At 47.4% G+C, this 18211-nt stretch overlaps 1 protein-coding gene across 8 annotated transcripts; it reads right to left on the reverse strand.

Annotated features, from left to right (window-relative positions):
* Nucleotides 1-7880: 7880 nt before the first annotated feature.
* SLC38A5 (solute carrier family 38 member 5) lies at nucleotides 7881-17330 on the reverse strand. Of its 8 annotated transcripts, none has more exons than XM_036841087.1 (16): nucleotides 17217-17330; nucleotides 15731-15784; nucleotides 15576-15675; nucleotides 15117-15301; nucleotides 14953-15026; nucleotides 14291-14383; nucleotides 14086-14164; nucleotides 12283-12365; nucleotides 11919-11977; nucleotides 11695-11817; nucleotides 11404-11483; nucleotides 10639-10739; nucleotides 10249-10364; nucleotides 9297-9441; nucleotides 9100-9203; nucleotides 7881-8600 (listed from the first exon to the last, which is right to left on the reverse strand). In XM_036841087.1, the coding sequence occupies exons 2-16, from the start codon at nucleotides 15781-15783 to the stop codon at nucleotides 8499-8501; spliced, it is 1497 nt and encodes a 498-aa protein (XP_036696982.1). In that variant the 5' UTR covers nucleotide 15784; nucleotides 17217-17330; the 3' UTR covers nucleotides 7881-8498. The 8 variants fall into 8 exon arrangements, with proteins under 8 accessions (XP_036696982.1, XP_036696985.1, XP_036696981.1 ...); XM_036841090.1 differs by lacking the exon at nucleotides 17217-17330 and adding an exon at nucleotides 16201-16218 and having other exon boundaries at nucleotides 7882-8600; nucleotides 15576-15651; XM_036841086.1 differs by lacking the exon at nucleotides 17217-17330 and adding an exon at nucleotides 16137-16189 and having other exon boundaries at nucleotides 7882-8600; nucleotides 15576-15651.
* Nucleotides 17331-18211: the final 881 nt, after the last annotated feature.

Below are 18211 nucleotides of genomic sequence, written 5' to 3' on the forward strand. Positions count from 1 at the left end.
AAAGGGGAAGAGGAAGTATTCACAAATACTAGGTTTCTCAAGGAAATGCTTGATGAAAAATGAAGGGGAAGTGTCTTTCCCTTTTGACAACAGGGAAAATTCAATTTTGTGTTTATTTACCCTAACAATTTTCCCCTTTGGTTATTCTTTTATAGTTACACTAGTATTCTTTAATTATCTCCATTGCCATTTCTGCCTTTCTCTGGATAGTTTACAGTGCCTAAATATCCAGTAAGTCCACAGCAAGACACAAAGTAAAGCAATCATCAGAAATACAATAGAATGAATTTTAAAGTTTAAGATAATACTCACCTTGGGAGAAAAAAAAACCTTAAATATGTCATACAAATGATGAATGGTTAATGCAGATTCTTTATTGAGCAAATGTGCAAAAATTCTCCTTCATCATACATTAATTGTACTGCTGTGCTGTCTTTAATGCTTGTGCTTTCTCTGTCTTAAACCTTCCGAGACTCTGCGTGCCTGAGACTGTTTTTATTCCGCCCAATATAAAAGTTCCTTTCTTTCAACTCTTTGGAGTTACTACACCACTGTCTCCTTGCCTCCACGGTGGTGTCTGAGAGATCTGATGTCAGTTTAATTATTTTTCCTTTGTAAGTAAGCTACTCTTTCTCTCTGAAAGTTTTAAAAACAATTTTTGCTTATCTTTCATAATTTTACATTTCACAGTGTCTAGGGGTATGTAGAGGGGGGATAGGGGTGGGGCTGTTATTTGTTAGAATTGCCTAGCCCAGTGGGTGGAGGGAGTGCTAGGGAAGGAATGGTTATTTACCAGTAAGCCTGACTGCACTTATTCTATGAGCTTTCCAACCCCACTATGCCTTGATGTGACCATGCCACTTTGGACTGGCACTGGACCAGCCCAGCCACTTTTCTGCTCTGTGGTGTTTAAAGGACAGGTAATGAGCCTTCTAGAAAATATGAGGAGAAAAAGGGATGCAATTAGAAAGCTCCATCTCAGCTTATCCTCCATCTGTGGCCTCTGGCCTTTTCCCACAAACCATCAAGAGTTTTGCTGCTGGGAGCTGTTCTGAAATCCAACCACCTTCTCACCTCTTCAAGGTCACACAGCTGGTAAGTTGCGTGCGAAGCCAGAATTTGAACCCATAAGTTCTGGCTTCAGAGTTTGCACTCTAAAAGGCTAATGCTCTTAATTATTCTATAATTCAACCATTAATTAGCATCTCTATCCATCCCTTAAACAACACAAGAACTTCTCTTTTCTTTCTTGTCCCTCCCCTCATCTTCCATGCTTATATTACCTGAAATTGTAGTTCAAGATTGTAATTTTTTACTTTTCTTATTTTTATTTTTTTTTATTTGTTATTTTTTGGCTGCGTCGGGTCTTCATTGCTGCACGCGGGCTTTCTCTAGTTGCGGCGAGTGGGGGCTACTCTTCGTTGCCGTGCACGGGTTTCTCATTGCGGTGGCTTCTCTTGTTGCAGAGCACGGACTCTAGGCGTGTGGGCTTCAGTAGTTGTGGCACACGGGCTTAGTTACTCCGAGGCATGTGGGATCTTCCTGGACCAGGGATCAAACCCGTGTCCTCTGCACTGGCAGGTGGATTCTTAACCACTGTGCCACCAGGGAAGTCCCAAGATAGTAATTTTTAAAATTTACAATCAAACTTATTTAGATTTTTCAATAAATTTTATTGTTTTCCCCGTCAGCATTGCTTTACTGGAACCCCCTCCTTCCTCCTAAATCCATTTTTTTTTCTTCTTGCTGGATCACATACCTTAATCATACTTTCAGAAAGGGTATGTGTATGATGAACTTTCTGAAATATTTTTGCTCTCGTCTGGATTATTTTGGCTGAATCTAGAAATCTAGGTTCAAAGTTATTTCTCATCAGCTCTTTGAAGAACTTTTCCATTATATTCTCTCCCTTTTCTCCCTGGAAACTTTCAGGATTTTCCCTTTATCTTCTGGGTTTTTATCTTTAACCTAAAATTTTTATTTCGTGTGTGTATGTGTATGTGTGTGTGTGTTTGAGTCATGGTCAGAATTTAGTGTCTCTTTTCAGTTTGAAGATTCATTTCTCTCTTCAGCTTAGAAAATTCTAGAACATTATTTCTTCATGTATTGCCTTCTCTCCAGTCTTTCTATTCTCTATGTCTGGAACTCCTATTAGATGAATGTTGAAACTTCTGGCATCTATTCTCCATTTCCCTTATTTTTTTTCCTTTCATACATTCTACTTCTTAATCCATTTGTGCCATACTGTGAAGTAATGCCATTACCCGAACACATTTTTTTCATTGGTTTGCTCCAATTTCTCTTACTGATTTGTAAAAGCTTTGTTATATATTAACGATAGTTGCTTTTAATTTGTTGCATACTGTAGGAGAATAGAATATGCCACCCTAAAATATGCCTCTCTGGCATAAAGATTAAGCTGATTATTCTGAGAAACAGCGGACACTGGAGAAGTTCTAGAAGGAGAGAAGTTACTCTTTTGTAAGGGAAATTTACATTTATAAAGGAAATCTCCATTTGTAAGACTGTCACCTTCTCTGTGCTAGGAAGAGAAGGATGACTGTAAATCACAAGAAACTCTTATCCATGAAGAAAGCATTGACTTAAATCTGCATAACAAATCTTATCCTTGTTTACCATACTTGACCTGGTCATTTTCCCATACCTTGCCTCTCAACCGGAAGCCCCAAACCCCTTTTTCCTTTGTTTTAAGACAAGTTGCTATGTGAATCCAAGCTCTAGCCATCGCTTTGAGTTACTCATCCCTGAGTCTCTCCCATCTGTATACGATTTACACATATTAATAAACTTCCACTTGTTTTTCTCTTATTAATGTCTTTTGTTACAGAGCCCCAACTAAGAACCTAGAATGGTAGAAGGAAAAGATCTTTTTCCTCCCCTACAACGTTTCAACATTTTCCTGCAGATTTGCTTTTCAGATGGTTGTCTATGATGTCTTTTGACTTAGGTAACACTTTAATTTTTACATCTTAAATATGTCAGATTTGTTGCTCTTACCCTTGGTGTAATGACAAGAAATGCCATGCCACCTCAAGATTTATCATAATATTTTCCTAAATTTTCTTCTAGTTCTTTATGACTTCAAATTTTCACATTTAAATCTCTAATTTTTCTTGAATTTATTATTTTATGTGGTAAAGGTAAGAATTTAATCTTTATTTTTTCCAAATGGATGGACATTTGTCAAACTATCATTTACTATACAATCTGTCTTTTGCCCACTGTTTGGAAATGCATGTTAAAGTTTTGTATATAGGTCAGCTTATTTTATCATCTTTCTATTTTGTTTCACTAATTGTTTCTCTGTATTAGTTTTCTCTTGCTGTTATAACAAATTACCACATACTTAGTGGCTTAAAACAACACAAATTTATTATCTTATACCTCTGTAGGTCAGAAATTCAAAATGAGTCTCACTGGGCTAAAATCAAGGTGTTCCCAGGGCTGTGTTCCTTTCTGGAGGCTCCAGAAAAGAAACCATTTTCTGGCTTTTTCCAGCTTCTAGAGGCTGCTCACATTCCTTGACTCATGGCCCCCTTTCCACCATCCATGAAGCCAACACACAACATCTCTCTGACCCTGCTTCTGTCATCACATCTCTTTCTCTGACTCCTGCTTCCATCTTCCACTTATAAAGTCCCTTGTGATTACCTTAGACCCACCCAGATAATCCAGGATAATCTATTTTAAAAGTTTAGCAACCTTAATTCCACCTGCAATTTTAATTCCCCTTTACATATAACAACATATTCACAGGTTCTGGGGATAAGGATATGGACACCTCTGTAGGAAGAGGTACTATTCCAGGCCCCTTACTGATTTTTAAGTACATCTCAGCATTTGTTAAGGCAAGAATACCCTACTATTCTTTTGCAAAAAAATCTTAGTTATAAAATAAATAAATCCTGGTGATGTAATGTACAGCATGGTGACTATAGTTAATAATACTATACTGTATATTTGAAAGTTGCTAAGAGAATTGATTTTTTTTTAAATAAATTTTATTTGTTTATTTATTTTTGGCTGTGTTGGGTCTTTATTGCTGCGCGTGGGGCTTAAGAGAACTGATCTTAAAAGTTCTCATCACAAGAAAAAAAATGTGTAACTATGTGTGGTAATGGATGTTAACTTGACTTATTGTGGTGATCATTTCACAGTATATACCAACATTGAATCATTATGTTGTACACCTGAAACTAATATAATGTTATATGTCAATTATATCACAATTAAAAAAAATTCAGGCTTGTACATCTGAGTATTTTCTCAAAAGAATAAATAAAAATGTTTCATAATTGTCTAAACTTCAAATAATTCATAAAAACTAAAAATAATTCTTGGTTGTTCCCATATATTTATTCTTCTGCCACTTGGTTTTCCACTGGCAAACTTTAGAATCAATATGGTATAATCCAAAAAAACCCAGTCATAATCCAAAGAAAATCCCACCTGGATTTTGTTTAGGAATTGCATTAAGTAGAAAATTGCAGTACATAGAAATTGTATAAAATAGATATCAGAAATGACGTCTGGGGACTTCCCTGGTGGCGCAGTGGTTAAGAATCTGCCTGCCAATGCTGGGGACACGGGTTCGAGCCCTAGTCCGGGAGGATCCCACATGCAGTGGAGTAACTAAGCTCGTGCATCATAACTACTGAGCCTGAGCTCTAGAGCCCGCAAGCCACAACTACTGAGCCCATGTGCCACAACTACTGAAGCCCGCATGCCTAGAGCCCGTGCTCTGCAACAAGAGAAGCCACTGCAATGAGAAGCCCACACACCACAACGAAGAGTAACCCCCGCTCACCGCAACTAGAGAAAGCCCGCACAGCAACGAAGACCCAATGCAGCCAAAAATAAATAAATAAATTAATTAACTAAAAAAAAAAAGAAATGATATCTGTACAATATTGAATCTCCTCATCCAGGAATAGAATATTTCTGCAAATTTATTCCTATTTTCTTTTCTATTCTTGAGTTCAGTTTTATAGTGTTGTTACTACAGTCATGCATATTTCTGATTCAGTTTATTCTTAGTGAGTTTTTTTTTTTACCATTTTATTGTTGTTGTAAGTGGAATATTTTCCCCCGTTATAATTTCTATCTGATTATTGCCAAGAGGTAGGAATACAAGTTGATTTTTGGATATTTATTTTGTGTCCATGCCAACTTACTGAATTCTTTTTCTAATTCTAATACTTCTGTTGATTTTCTTGGACCTCCTAAGTAGATAATCTCATCATCTGAAAAAAATATTATATTTACCATCATTTCAAAATACTTACCCCTCTTATTGCACTGGGCATCATGTCCAGATCAATATTGACGAATATTTATTAATAGTGGGAATAGTGGGCAATGAACACATGAGGACTGAGATTTAAAACATAATACCATTTACAATTGCTGCAAAGAAAATGAAATACTTAGGTATAAATCTAAGAAAACATGTATAGAACTTGTATGCTGAAAACTACAAAACATTGAGGAAAAGAACCAGAGAAGACTCAACATAGCAAAGGTGTCAGTTTTCCACACTTTGATATACAGACTTAATGCAATTCTTATCAAAATTCCAGCAATATAGTAGCTATAGACAAGATTATTCTAAAGTTTATATGGAAAGGCAAAGGAACTAGAATAACTAAAAACAATTTTGAAAAAGAATAAAGTGGAAGGAATCACCCTACCAAATTTCAAGGAATCAGAACTGTGATGTTGGGGAGAAAATAGACACATAGATCAATGGAACAAAATAGAAAACCCAGAAATAGTTGCACACTGATTTTTTTTTACAAAATTACAAAAGTAATTCAGTGGAAGAAGGATTATCTTCTTAAGAAATGGTGCTGGAGCAACTGGATATCCATAGGCTCTCCAAAAAGAACACTGACCTAAACCTCATACCTAATATAAAAGTTAATTCAAATGGATCATAGATTTAAATGTAAAACATAAAAATTTAAAACTTAAGTATGATGAAGAGTTCTTAAACATGACACAAAAAGCACAACCCATTAAAAAAAAAAAAGATAAATTAGACTTCATCAAAATTTAAGTTTCACTCTGCAAGAGACCCTGTTGAGAGGATGATCTCTTTGGGTGGTGTTCAATATGAAGATTTACATTTTTAAGGCCAGGCACTGAATTTCAAGTTAGCATTTATTATTAAAAAGCAAGCCTGTTGGGCTTCCCTTGTGGCACAGTGGCTAAGAATCCACCTGCCAATGCAGGGGACACAGGTTCGAGCCCTGGTCCGGGAAGATCCCACATGCTGCAGAGCAACTAAGCCCATGAACCACAACTGCTGAGCCTGCGCCCTAGAGCCCGCGAGCCACAACTACTGAGTCCCCGCACCTAGAGCCCATGCTCCACAATGAGAAGCCACCGCAGTGAGAAGCCCACGCACCGCAACAAAGAGTAGCCCCCGCTCGCCACAACTAGAGAAAGCCCGTGCACAGCAATGAAGACCCAATGCAGTCAAAAAATAAATAAATTTTAAAAATAAGTAAATTTTTTTTTAAAAAAGCAAGCTTGTTGTGCTTAACTTTAGTGGCAGTAAGGAAGGAACAGTGAAACAAGGAGTATACAGAAGTAATCAACTCTAGCCAACTGCCCCATTTCTAAATATGGAGAGGAGAAAAAAGATTATATAACTGTAGTGGCTTATATATGCATAAAAATTATCTGAGGGGCTTCCCTGGTGGCGCAGTGGTTGAGAATCTGCCTGCCAATGCAGGGGACACGGGTTCGAGCCCTGGGCTGGGAGGATCCCACATGCCGCGGAGCGGCTGTGCCCGTGAGCCACAACTACTGAGCCTGCGCGTCTGGAGCCTGTGCTCCGCAACAAGAGAGGCCGCGATAGTGAGAGGCCCGCGCACCGCGATGAAGAGTGGCCCCCGCTTGCCGCAACTGGAGAAAGCCCTCGCACAGAAACGAAGACCCAACACAGCCATAAATAAATAAATAAATAAATAAATAAATAAATAAATAAATAAACTCCAATCTCTTTTAAAAAAAAAAATCTTTAAAAAAAAATTATCTGAGAAGACAAATGAATGTCTCTTAAACACTTGAAAACTTCTTTCATAAAGAAACACATGTGAATTTGAACAGCAATACCATTTTCACCTATTGGGGGGCAAAATTCCATGTTTCATAACTTAGGCTGTTGGCAAGGCTGTGGTATAATTGGCTGATGGGAGAGCAAAATGGCCACCCTGGCTCCTCCTTGGACCTGTTATGCTTGCTCCTACCTCAGGCCCTCTGCACTTGCTGCTGCCTCTGTCTGGAACTTTGTCTAAATAACCATGGGACTTGCTCCTTCTAGCCAATCGAGGACCCAGCTTCTTGTCCTTTCCTCAGTGAGGTCTCCCTGACTGCCCCCACCCCCCGCCACTGCCCCCGGCATCACAGTCATCACCCATTTTCCTCATAGTGCTTATCTTTATCAGGAATGATTATCTGTTTTCCTCTCTCCTACTAGATCAGAGATCAGCAATTTTTTCCTGAAAAGGGCCAGATAATAAATAGGTTGGGCTTTGTGAGCCCTATGGTCTCTGTTGCAACTCCTCAGTTCCGCTGCTGTAGCACTAAAGAACCATCAACAATGTGTAAATGAATGAGCGTGACTGTGTTTTAATAAGACTTTATTTGCAGACACTGAAATTTAATTTCATATTAATTTTCAAGGGTCACAAATTATTCTTCTTTTTATTTTTTTTCAATCATTTAGAAATGTGCAAACCATTCTTAGCTTGGGGGACATACAAGAAGGCAGTGGGCTGAATTTTGCCTGCAGGCAATAGTTTGCCCTTTCTTGTGTTAGAACATCATCTTCAGGGGTTATTGTCTGCTTGATACATTGCTATATCCCCAGCACCTAGAGCAGTGCCTGGCAGCCAGTAGGCTCTCAAGAGGTATTTCCTGAGTGAGCAAGTGAACAGATCTATGAGTTGGGTAGCGAGCTACTGAACTGTGGAGATATGGGTGAACAGATGAGAGCTGGCAGTCCTACTCTTGGGGCCTCAATTTACCCCTGTGTGAACCTAGGAAAGGTCCCCCAAGAAGTCCTAGAAAGAGATCAAAAAACTGAAGCCAGAGTTGCAGTTCAGCATCTTTATTCTTCCCCTTTAGCTCGAGGGTGATCCTGACAAACAGCTTCTGCCAGGAGGAGGCAGAAAAGACTGGGTTGTGCAGGGGCTCCCCAAGGACCTGGCCTCCCCCTCCTCCCGTGGGGCTGGAGTTGGGGTTAGGGCCATGATCCAAGCTCGGCATCCCCTGGGGAGGAAGGGAGAGGACCACTCTTCAGCCTCTGTAGCCCCCTACCTCCAACAGCCATGTTGATGGGAAACAGCCACGTTGATGGGAACCAGCCACCTCCACACTCCAGGCAGGAGGGACCCGGGAGAGCAGCCCCATCTTACTCCACGTGCACAGGCACATGCACACGGGGGCCCAGGTGGAGCAGGGCTTGGTCAGTGTCCAGATACATGGCTCTGGCCTGTGGCCCAGTTGGCAAACATGAAACCTAGACTGATCGCCATGAAGAGGACCCCCAGGATACCAAAACACAGAGCCTGTGGATGTGAGGGAGAAAAGATGGAGCTGGTTGGGTACCTACACCCAAGCTCCTCCAAAGGATGTTCCTCAAGCCCTCCATCCCCTCCAGAGAGTGCCCCGTTCATTCATGACCCTCCTTTCCTGCTCCCTCTCCTTCCTTAAAACCAGTGCCTTCCTGTGAATCCTCCTTCCATCTTCCTAGAACCCTTCAGGGAGTACTCTCCCACATCCTCCTTGAAAACGTTCCAACCCTCTTCTGAGAGTGCTCCTTCCATCTGTCTGAAGAATGCTTCCTCTAAGCCAGCCCCCTTTTGAGTGCTTCCTGTCTTCTTAGACCCTTCTTGTGCTCTGTCTGCTCAGGCCCTTCCTATGACAATCTCCTTCATTCTTCCAGACCATCTGCCCCCCTCCCCGCCAAGCCTCCTCTTGAAAATGTTCCTTCAACTTCTAGCCATCCTGGAGTGCTCCCTCCTCAGAATGCTCCCTCTTTCCCCAGCCCTCCCCTGGAATGCTCACCTGGATCTTGGGCCAGGAGTAGAGGGGCTCCACCTCAGAGGGTACAATGCGGAGGTAGAAGACGCTGGGAAGGATGAAAATGAGGCTGGGGGCTGAGGTGGACCCTGAAGGACAAGCAGGAGGGACAGAATCAATGTAAGTTTGGGGTACAAGGCCCATATTAGGTGGGGTCTGGGACTGGGGTTGGGGGTACTGACCGATAACCCCAAAGATATCCCGGATAGTTGGCACGCAGATGACGAGGACATTGACCAAGACAAGGAGGATCAGGGCTATGGCCACATGGCGTGGCCAGCTGAAGGCCTTGCTTGGGAAGAGCAGCTGCTGCAGAGCCCGGCGGATCTGTGACCAGAGTAGGGTAGGACACAGGTCAGGGCTCAAGCACTACCTCCCCTTCCATGTAGTCATCTGTCTTTAACACCGCCCTCAGTCTGTGATCCCTGATTTCCCCTCCACCTGACTGTCTCTCCACCCTGTCTGACCATCCTTCTATGTTTCCACCTTCTGAATGAGCATCCTGCCTCCCTTCTGTCTGACAACCCATGACTCTTCCTTCTGTCTGATCATCCATCTATTCCTCCACTCACTGTCTGAAATCTTGTCCTCCTCCTCTATCCAACTATCTCTGCCTCCTCCTGTCTGACCACCCACTTGTGCTTTCACCCTGAGATCCCTGTCCCTCTCTCTCCATCTGACAACCCCCATATCTCCCCCCTCTGTCTAGTCATCCCACCTCTCCGTCTGAGAGCCTTGTCCCTCCTACACCTCACTACTCCTGCCTCCACCCTTTTTCTGGCCATCCCTATTTCTCCATCCTGAATGTCTATCTGTGCCTCTTCCCTGTCTGACCATTCCTGCCTCCCTCTTCTGTCTAGCCAGACATCTGTGCCTCCTCCCTCCAACTGACTGCCCCTGTCCTCCTGATTCTTTCTGCTCTGCCATCTATGTCCACCTTGTGTCTGACCATCTATTTTTGCCCTCTCTGTCCATTTGACAACTCTGCCTTCCCTGTCTGTCCGTCCCAACCTCCTCTATCCATCCATCCATCCACTCCCATCTCTACTGTCCATCCAAACATTCCTGTCTATGCCCCCTACCCATCCATCCATGTCCCTCTGCTCCATGGGCCCACCCTCGCCCCCAACGCACAGGGAACAGCACAACTGGCACAGTGAGAGTCACCGCAAGCAGCACGGCTAGGCGCACACAGAGGATGAGCAGATCCTGCTGGCTGTACATGTGCAGCATCTCAGCCTCCACGCTGCCTGGGACATGGAACATGGGATACGGGATGTGACTGGAGCACCAGGACCAGTGTCCCAGAAACATATACGTGTGCACACGCGCACGCGCACACACACACACACACACACACACACACACACAGACGGTGACAAAATCTCCATGTGTGATGCGTAAAGTCCCTTTTGAAACTGATAGGTCTGAGGGCATGGAGGGAAAGTGCTCAGGTTCCTGCCCAGCAGTCTGCCCAGTCCCCACCCCAGCTCCCTACCCAACCCTGGCCCCAGCCCCACTCACTGTAGAAGGTCAGGTAGCCAAAGGTCGCTGTGAGTGCATACATGCAGAACATGGCCCCAATGGACACATTGGCCACGGCCTGCATTCTGCGCTTGGAGGGCCTGAGGTATAGAGGTCATAGAACTGTCATGCCCAGACCCCTGGACTTGGTCCAGGCCCCTCAAAACCAGCCCCCATCCTCCAGAGTCCCCTCCTCCCAGAGCTGATGTTCAGCTAGTACACACTGGGATGCCCATCTCTGCCTCCCTTGTACTAGCCACGCCTCCCTTCTCTGTCCATCCATCTTACCCCATATGACCATCTTGGCCTATCTCTCCGCCCATCTCTGCCTCTCTCTTCCATTAGACTGTCACAGCCTCTCCATTCTGATCATCCATGCTGTCCCTCTGACTGATCATCCATACATCCCCCTATCATATCATCCCTGCCCTCCCTTTGTCCATCCATATCCCTCTCCATCTGACCATCTCCATCTCCGCATCCCATCCACGTATGCCACCCCTCCATCTCATCTTCTCAGCCTCCCCACTTGTCCATTCATACTTGTACTGGATGTTAAAAGAGTAGAATACTTAAAAGTCCCAATTAGTAAACAGTCACTGCCCTGCGTTTCCCAAGGCCTCCTGGCCACCTCAAACACCTCCCTTGGCACAATCTAGCCACAATCAAGCTACAGCACAAGGACTGTTGTAGGGCTTATCAGACATTATGACTATCACCCCACCTGCTGCCCCATCACGCATGCCCACTTGCCTGCCCACTCACCGGCAGAGTTCTGTGTAGATGGGCAGCACCTCAGGGTGGCAGACAAAAGCAAAAGCCATAATGGGCACTGTGTAGAACATCTGGGGGAGTGGCCCAAGTACAAGAGATTAGAGCCTGCAGGGTTCAATCCTCTCCTCCCCATCCCCCCAGCCCCACCACTGCCCTCCATATCAGACACATGGAAGCCCCCAGTGTCTGATACCTGGCTCCACTCTGAGCAGAGTGCACTGTGTGACAGAACCAGAGGACCTGAGTGCGGTGCAAGGCATAGACATATGCCTGCACACCAACCTGTGAGTCAGCTGTGAACATCTGGGCCTCACAGCTTGTGTTGAGGCTTGGGGGGCTCTTCCTCTCCACTGCTGTCTCATTGTGGCCTATAGCACAGCCAAGCTGGAACTTCTTATAGATGACCTGGGGGAGGGAGGGTGTGGAAGTGAGGTCATGGGGAAGGCTATGTCCCAATGCCCCAAACTCCCTCCACACTTTTTCATGTCCTTCTCCCTCAGACTCACCGAAATGAGGAAAAATAGCATACAGGTCAGAGAGAGACCACTGGTATACCCCAGGTAGCCTGCAAGGGGCAATATATGGAGCCTCAGAAATCAAGGGATCCCCCCAGAGCAAATATCAACCCCCCAGGCTGGCCTTCAAGGCCCCCTCACCCCAATTTTGCCACACTTTGCACAAACTTCTACTTCTACCTGGACCACCCCCCCACACACACACACACTTAGCAAACTCTTATTCATCTGTTAAAACCCCACACCAAACAAGCTCTCCTCTGGTATTCCATAGCCCTTGAAAGTGGAGATTCTTTGAATCTGGCTCCCCTTCTCTAATTCCACCATCCAATGACCAACGCAGGAAGCCTCTTACCCAAGTGTCTCATGAGGGCCAGTGGCAGGATGATTAACACACTGACAATGATGATGAGGAGGTTTCCCTTCAAGAACCAGTCCCTAAGGAGACAGGTAAACATAGTGACTAGCTGCCTATCAAAGAAAACTGTCAGGCAGACGCTCATAGAAGACAGCTGGACAGAGAGGTTTCTGCATGCAGTCAGGAGAGATGGGCTGACCCTTCAGCTATGAGAAGTCATCCAGGTGGTTACAGAGACAAATGGCACAAAATGATTGACGGAAACAGCCAGACGGATTATCGGACTGTCAGTCACACACAGTCAGAGGGATATAGCTGGAAACACACACACAGCTGGACAAAAGTGTGCCATCAGACCTCAGATGGACATACAAGCAGATGAGCAAACAATACCCCACATCAGCCAGACTCACATAGTCCAACACAAGGTACCAGACACAGAGAGAGTCATGACCCTGGTATGTCTGATAGGTAGAACACCAGTCTGATGATCTGGTAGGCAGGCAACAATGCAGAGTCAGACAAAAAGTCAGAAACACACATGTGTGGTTGTTTGAACAACTCAAGGTTTGTTGAGCACCTGAAAGTGGCTGGGCCGATTTGGCCACACAGTCAAAGATGGAAATAGAGACAGAATCAGCCAGCTGACCACTCAGTTGGAACCAAGCTCAAAGAAAGAGCAGGATCTGTACAGAGATTGGAGGGAGGTGCCCAGGCAAGATAGTCTGTTACTACAGAATTGGCTGAACAACTGCTCATTTATTCAAAAGAATTTTATTAAGTGCTTACTATGCTCCAGGTATTCACACATTCTCTTTCTACCTTAGACACACAGTTACACAGACCTAAACTAACAAAGCACCATTGGGGTGCATTGGGGTGCTCCCCATACAGTGGGAGCTAATTATAATAGTTAGACACACCTAGTCACGTAGACTGTCAGCTACCTGGATGGTTTCAGGATCAAACCAAAGATCTAACAGGATACACAGAATCAGCTATCATATACAAACAATTGAAAAGATTCAGCCAGCAGATGGATACAGAATTAAACACACAGTCAGCTGGATACATACTCAGAACAACAGGCAAACATACATGGCTAGAACCATAATACAGAAGGCATATACAGTTGTAGTTGAGGATCACACACAAACAGCCAGAAAGAATTTGCCAGAACGATGGTCACCAAGTTAAACACAGAAAGTTAAACACAAATCACATATACTTAGCTGGCACCACGGTACACTGCACACACACGTGCACATACTCTCTTGGAGTCAGTGACCATACACTTATAGCTAGACAGATTCAGTCAGCCTAATGGACCCAGAATCAAACAGAATCCACTGGACAGAGAAAGTCAGAGTAAGCAAATGTCAAACACACATGGTTGGAGCCACAGTATACAGGACACAGCTGTAGTCAGCTAGCATACAGATGGCCAGAGAACCTGCCAGTATAAGAGTCACAGAATCAAACCCACGGACAGAGTTTAGGTCAACTGGATAGGTACAGCCACACGGTCAACATCAGAGTACACTGAACACACAGAGTCAGCCAGAACAGTCACAAAAATCAACACATGGTCTTATTGGACTCCTACAGCCAGAGCAAGAGTCACACATACTACTGGCATCACAACACACAGGAATCGCAGTCTGAACAAACTGGCCTGCCCAAATGTCTCAAAATGGAAGACCTGGGGGTCAGCTGGACACACAGTTGAAGCTAGTAGCCAGACCTCATGGGCAGAATCAGTGGTCTGTGGGCCAGAGCCAAGGGGTGTTGCACACTCACCCCTCAGGGTCCATGTCCAGGAAAGTGCCGATAACCAGGGGGAGTTCGGATTTGATGATGAACAGGTAACTGGACATGGCTGGTGCAGGTGGGGGGAGGTGTAAGCAGAAGGATCCCTCTCATCTCCCTCCCACCCCAGCCTGGGGAAGCCCACCTCAGCCCACCCTCTTCCCACAAGCTGACCCCCACCTCCCAGAGTCCTCACCCCCAACATTGTGCAGACAGATGACCGCGGCCACCACTACCTTCCCCACAGGCCCCAGCGCCCTCTGTCCCAGCTGTTCATAGGCTCGGATGCCTGGAGGGGAGGGGACCAGAAAGGAACAGGTTGTGGGTCGAGGAGGCCAGGCCAGGGGTGAGTTGGAGGCCAGAGAGTCTGGGAGCTGGGGAGCTGGGGTTTGGGCTAATTGGGCCTCATTGCTGGGAGCTGGAGGTGAGGGCTAAGCAGTTGGGGTTGGAGTCTGGTAGGTGGATCTGTGACCAGGGAGAAGGTTGGGGGCCGGATGTGGGTAGTTGGGGTCTTGGGGCAGGATATGGACTGAGGCATGGCAGGAGTGAAGTCTGAGAGCTGGGGGCTGAGGACCGGCAGTCTCAGGGTTGCGGGGCTGGCTTCCATGGATACGTGTGCTGGAGACTGAGGGGTGGGGGCTAGAAGTGGAGTGGAGTGGTCTGGGGTAGGGGGTCTGGTTTGATGGCCAGACTGAGGGCTGAGGGTTGCGGATTGGGAGCTGGGAATCTGGGAGCCCAGATGAGGTCTGAGGGCCAGGGTGCCCTCTGAGGTCTGGAGCCCAGAGAGCTGAGCGTGGTGTCTGGGGTCCTGGATCCAGGATCTGGGGTCCAAGGTCTAGGCTGAGCTCTGGGTCTCACCTACAACACCAGCACAGGTCAGCAGGAGATGGATGGAGTACGAAGACAGAAGAGCGATGCAGAGCAGCAGGGCCCTGTGGCAGATGGCACTGCTTGGACTTGGCCCCCAGGCCTCCCGCCTGCCCACCACACCCCTCCCCCACCCCAGACTGCCTAGGACTCACAAGAAGAAGAGGACCCCTGTGTGGGCCATGGCATAGGCCAGCCCCAGGATGCCGCTGCCCATGATGGCGTTGCTGAGGTTGAACACTGACATTCCAAACGATGTCTTCCCCTCGAACTGCGGGTAAGGGGCAAGGCCCGGGCACACATGGGGAGGGGGACCAGGGAAGGAGACCAGTGCCGGGGCCTGGGAAAGACTAGGGAAGAAGTGACTGGGGCAGAGGAGAAGCCCAGGAAGGGCCATCAGAGGAAGGAAAAAGATTTGAAGACAAGGAGAGCTGGGAAGGGAAAGGCTAGGTGAGATTTTAGAGGGGAGCAGCTGGAAGTGGAGAGGAACAGGGAAGGGTGGGGCAGCGACCAGAGGCAAAACAGCTGAAGGGAATAACCGGGAAGAGGGAGCAGTAGGGGAGGGGCTGAGCTGGGCAAGGTGCAGCTGGGACAGATCCTGTGGGGTCACTCACATCCATGAACTGGGCTGGCTTCCTCCCAGGAGAAGGACTATGGCTGGGCAGGAAGCCCTCGTGCTCCTGCCTGTAGCTAGAATAGGCAGGGAAATTGAGGCTGATGAGAAGGTAATTCTGATCCCTGACCTCAACCCCTTGGGTCCCCGACTCACTCCACAGCACCCCCAGGGAGGGCTCCGTTCATCTTTGGATCCTGCAGTTCCATCCTGTGGGCAGAGAAATGGGGTGGGGGGCTCAGAGATGGAGCAGGGGGACTTACAAGGTGGGGAGAACTAGATGAAGGGGGTCGGGGGGGTCCGATAGCGACGGACAGATAGATATAGAAACAGAGACACAAAGATGAGGTGAGGGGAACAGGAACAGAGGGATTAGAGAGACAGGGAGATAAGTGGAGATAATTGGAGACAAGAGGGAGAGGCCGACAAAGAAAGAGATGAGAGAGAGAGAGAGAGGGACTCAGGGGAGAGACGCCAACAGTTACTCACTGAGACATGGAGAAAAAGAGGGCAGCAAGAGATAGAGGGGTAGAGACAGAGACAGAAAGAGAGAGATACCGACCCCTCAGCAGATGAGATGGCCATTTGGAGCTGGGATAGCCTCTCCTCCCAGACCCCAGACTCACTCTCTCTTGCTGTCTGTCTCTTCCCTTCCCCGGTCCCCCGCGCACCCCCCTCTTCCCTCCACCCTCACCGCGTGGTCATGCCTCTCACTCCTTACAGGGACACGTGTCCGCCTGACTGCCCCACCCCTCCTAACGCCCCCTACCCCCCTCCTCCCCGCCTGGGCCGCCAGCCTGAGCCCAGAGCTGATGCAACCTGTTGGAGGGGCTGAGGATGGGAGGCGGGCTCAGCGACCCCAGCCCCCCACCCCCTGGACGCGGCAAACTGCTCTCTGCCACAACTCTGAATATTCTCACTAGAGGCCAAAAGCAATTCTCCAAACTGAACCCCCCTCCAGGGATAGAAGTGACCCAGGGACCCTCATTTAATCCCCCTTCTAGGGACTAGAGAGGTATTTTCTGGGACCCTTGTCAAGTCTTAAACACTCCTATTCCAGTAGAAGTCACTTTAGAGACACTTCCAGACTTGAGATCCTTTCTGGGCTTGGGGTGTCTCAGGAACATGGCCAAGCCCTAATTTCCCCTCCTGAAGAGAAGCTGTCTCTGAGACAATCATCAAAAGCCCCCTCCCAGGGCCTGATGTGTTTCCTGGGGTGGGGTGTCTCTGCAATCCCCACGCAAGCCTGGAGCCTCCCTCTTCTGGATGGAGTGTCTCTGAAGAAGCCCCCAGCCCTGAACTCACTTCCTGGGAATGCCGTATCTCAGAAACCCCCATTCAAGGTCCCCATCATGACTAAAACTCCCTCCAGGAAACCCCCTACCCAAGCCCTGAATCCCCTTCCTGGGTCAGGGAAGGCTCTCAAGGAGCCCCATCGTCAGCCATGAGCACCCTCTGGAGCCTCCCACCCACTCCTGAATTCATTTCCTGGGATCAGGGTACCAAAAGGATTCCCCCTCCCATTCAATTCTGTACTAGTGCTAAAAATGCCTCCAGGGAACCCCTGAGCCCTCTCCCAGGACCCCCATTCGTGCCTTGGGGACTCAGGAGCCCCCCTCGATGGCCAGCACCCCCTCCTCACCTCCCTGCTCCTCTCAGCTCCTGAAGCGGCAGCAACTCAGAACTAGGGCTCTGGGACCCCGCCGGGCGGCAGGGCTCCCGCTCAGCCAGACCCTGCCTTCGCCTGCCCTCTGACCAATCAACTCCGCCGGGCTTGCTCGGCGGCTAATCAGCACTGCCCGGGCCCCATCTGGCAGGCGGATTTTTTTTCCTGTAAAGTTTTAACTTTAATTCAGTTTCCCTCTTCTGGTTCTGGGCAGGGGGAAGTCGTGGCGGGGGTGTGCCTCCCTTCATCTGAACCCACATGGAGGGAAACAGAGGTTTCGGGGGAGGTGAGGGAGATGGGCTGAAAGATCAAGGGAGTAGATCCACTCCTAGAGAGAGGGACAGACAGACAGAACTGACTCAGGGGTCAGACATACAGTGGGATGGGATGGATGGCAGGAGGAGAGACAGAGATAGGAAGAGAAACAATCCCAAATAGAGACAGGCAGGCAGAAGAAACAGCACAAGGACAGACAACAGGAGGGGACAGAAAGACAGGGTGTGAGGGAGTGGTAGACAGGCAGAGGGACAGTCAGCAAAGAAAGAGACTCAGAAACGGTGGGCAAGGAGAGGCTCTCGCAAGCTCCTGGATGAATGCAGATGGACAGGTGGACACCGCCAGACACATCCCCAAACAGAGGTTAGGAACAGACACATTGGCTCAAAGGGACAGAGCAAGTGGCTGAGGCAGAGAGACACACGGAGGGGCAGGTGGCAACAGGCAGAGAAAGTCAGATTCAGGCAGAGGAGCAGACAGACCTGGGGACAGCAGTGGGACAGGTGCAGGGAGAGGCACGGCCAGGCCACCAGAGGCTGACCTCAGACAGACAGCCCAGCCGAGAGAGGACCCTAGATCTTGGGGGGGGTCCCCAGAGGGAGGCAGGGAGGGCACTTGTAGTTGGGCGGGGAGTGTGGATACACACTGTCTGCAAACTAGGCACACCCTGAAGTCCTGGACCCCAGCCTAGGCAT

The sequence above is a fragment of the Balaenoptera musculus genome, chromosome X, assembly GCF_009873245.2.
Source record: "Balaenoptera musculus isolate JJ_BM4_2016_0621 chromosome X, mBalMus1.pri.v3, whole genome shotgun sequence".
Lineage (NCBI taxonomy): Eukaryota > Metazoa > Chordata > Mammalia > Artiodactyla > Balaenopteridae > Balaenoptera > Balaenoptera musculus.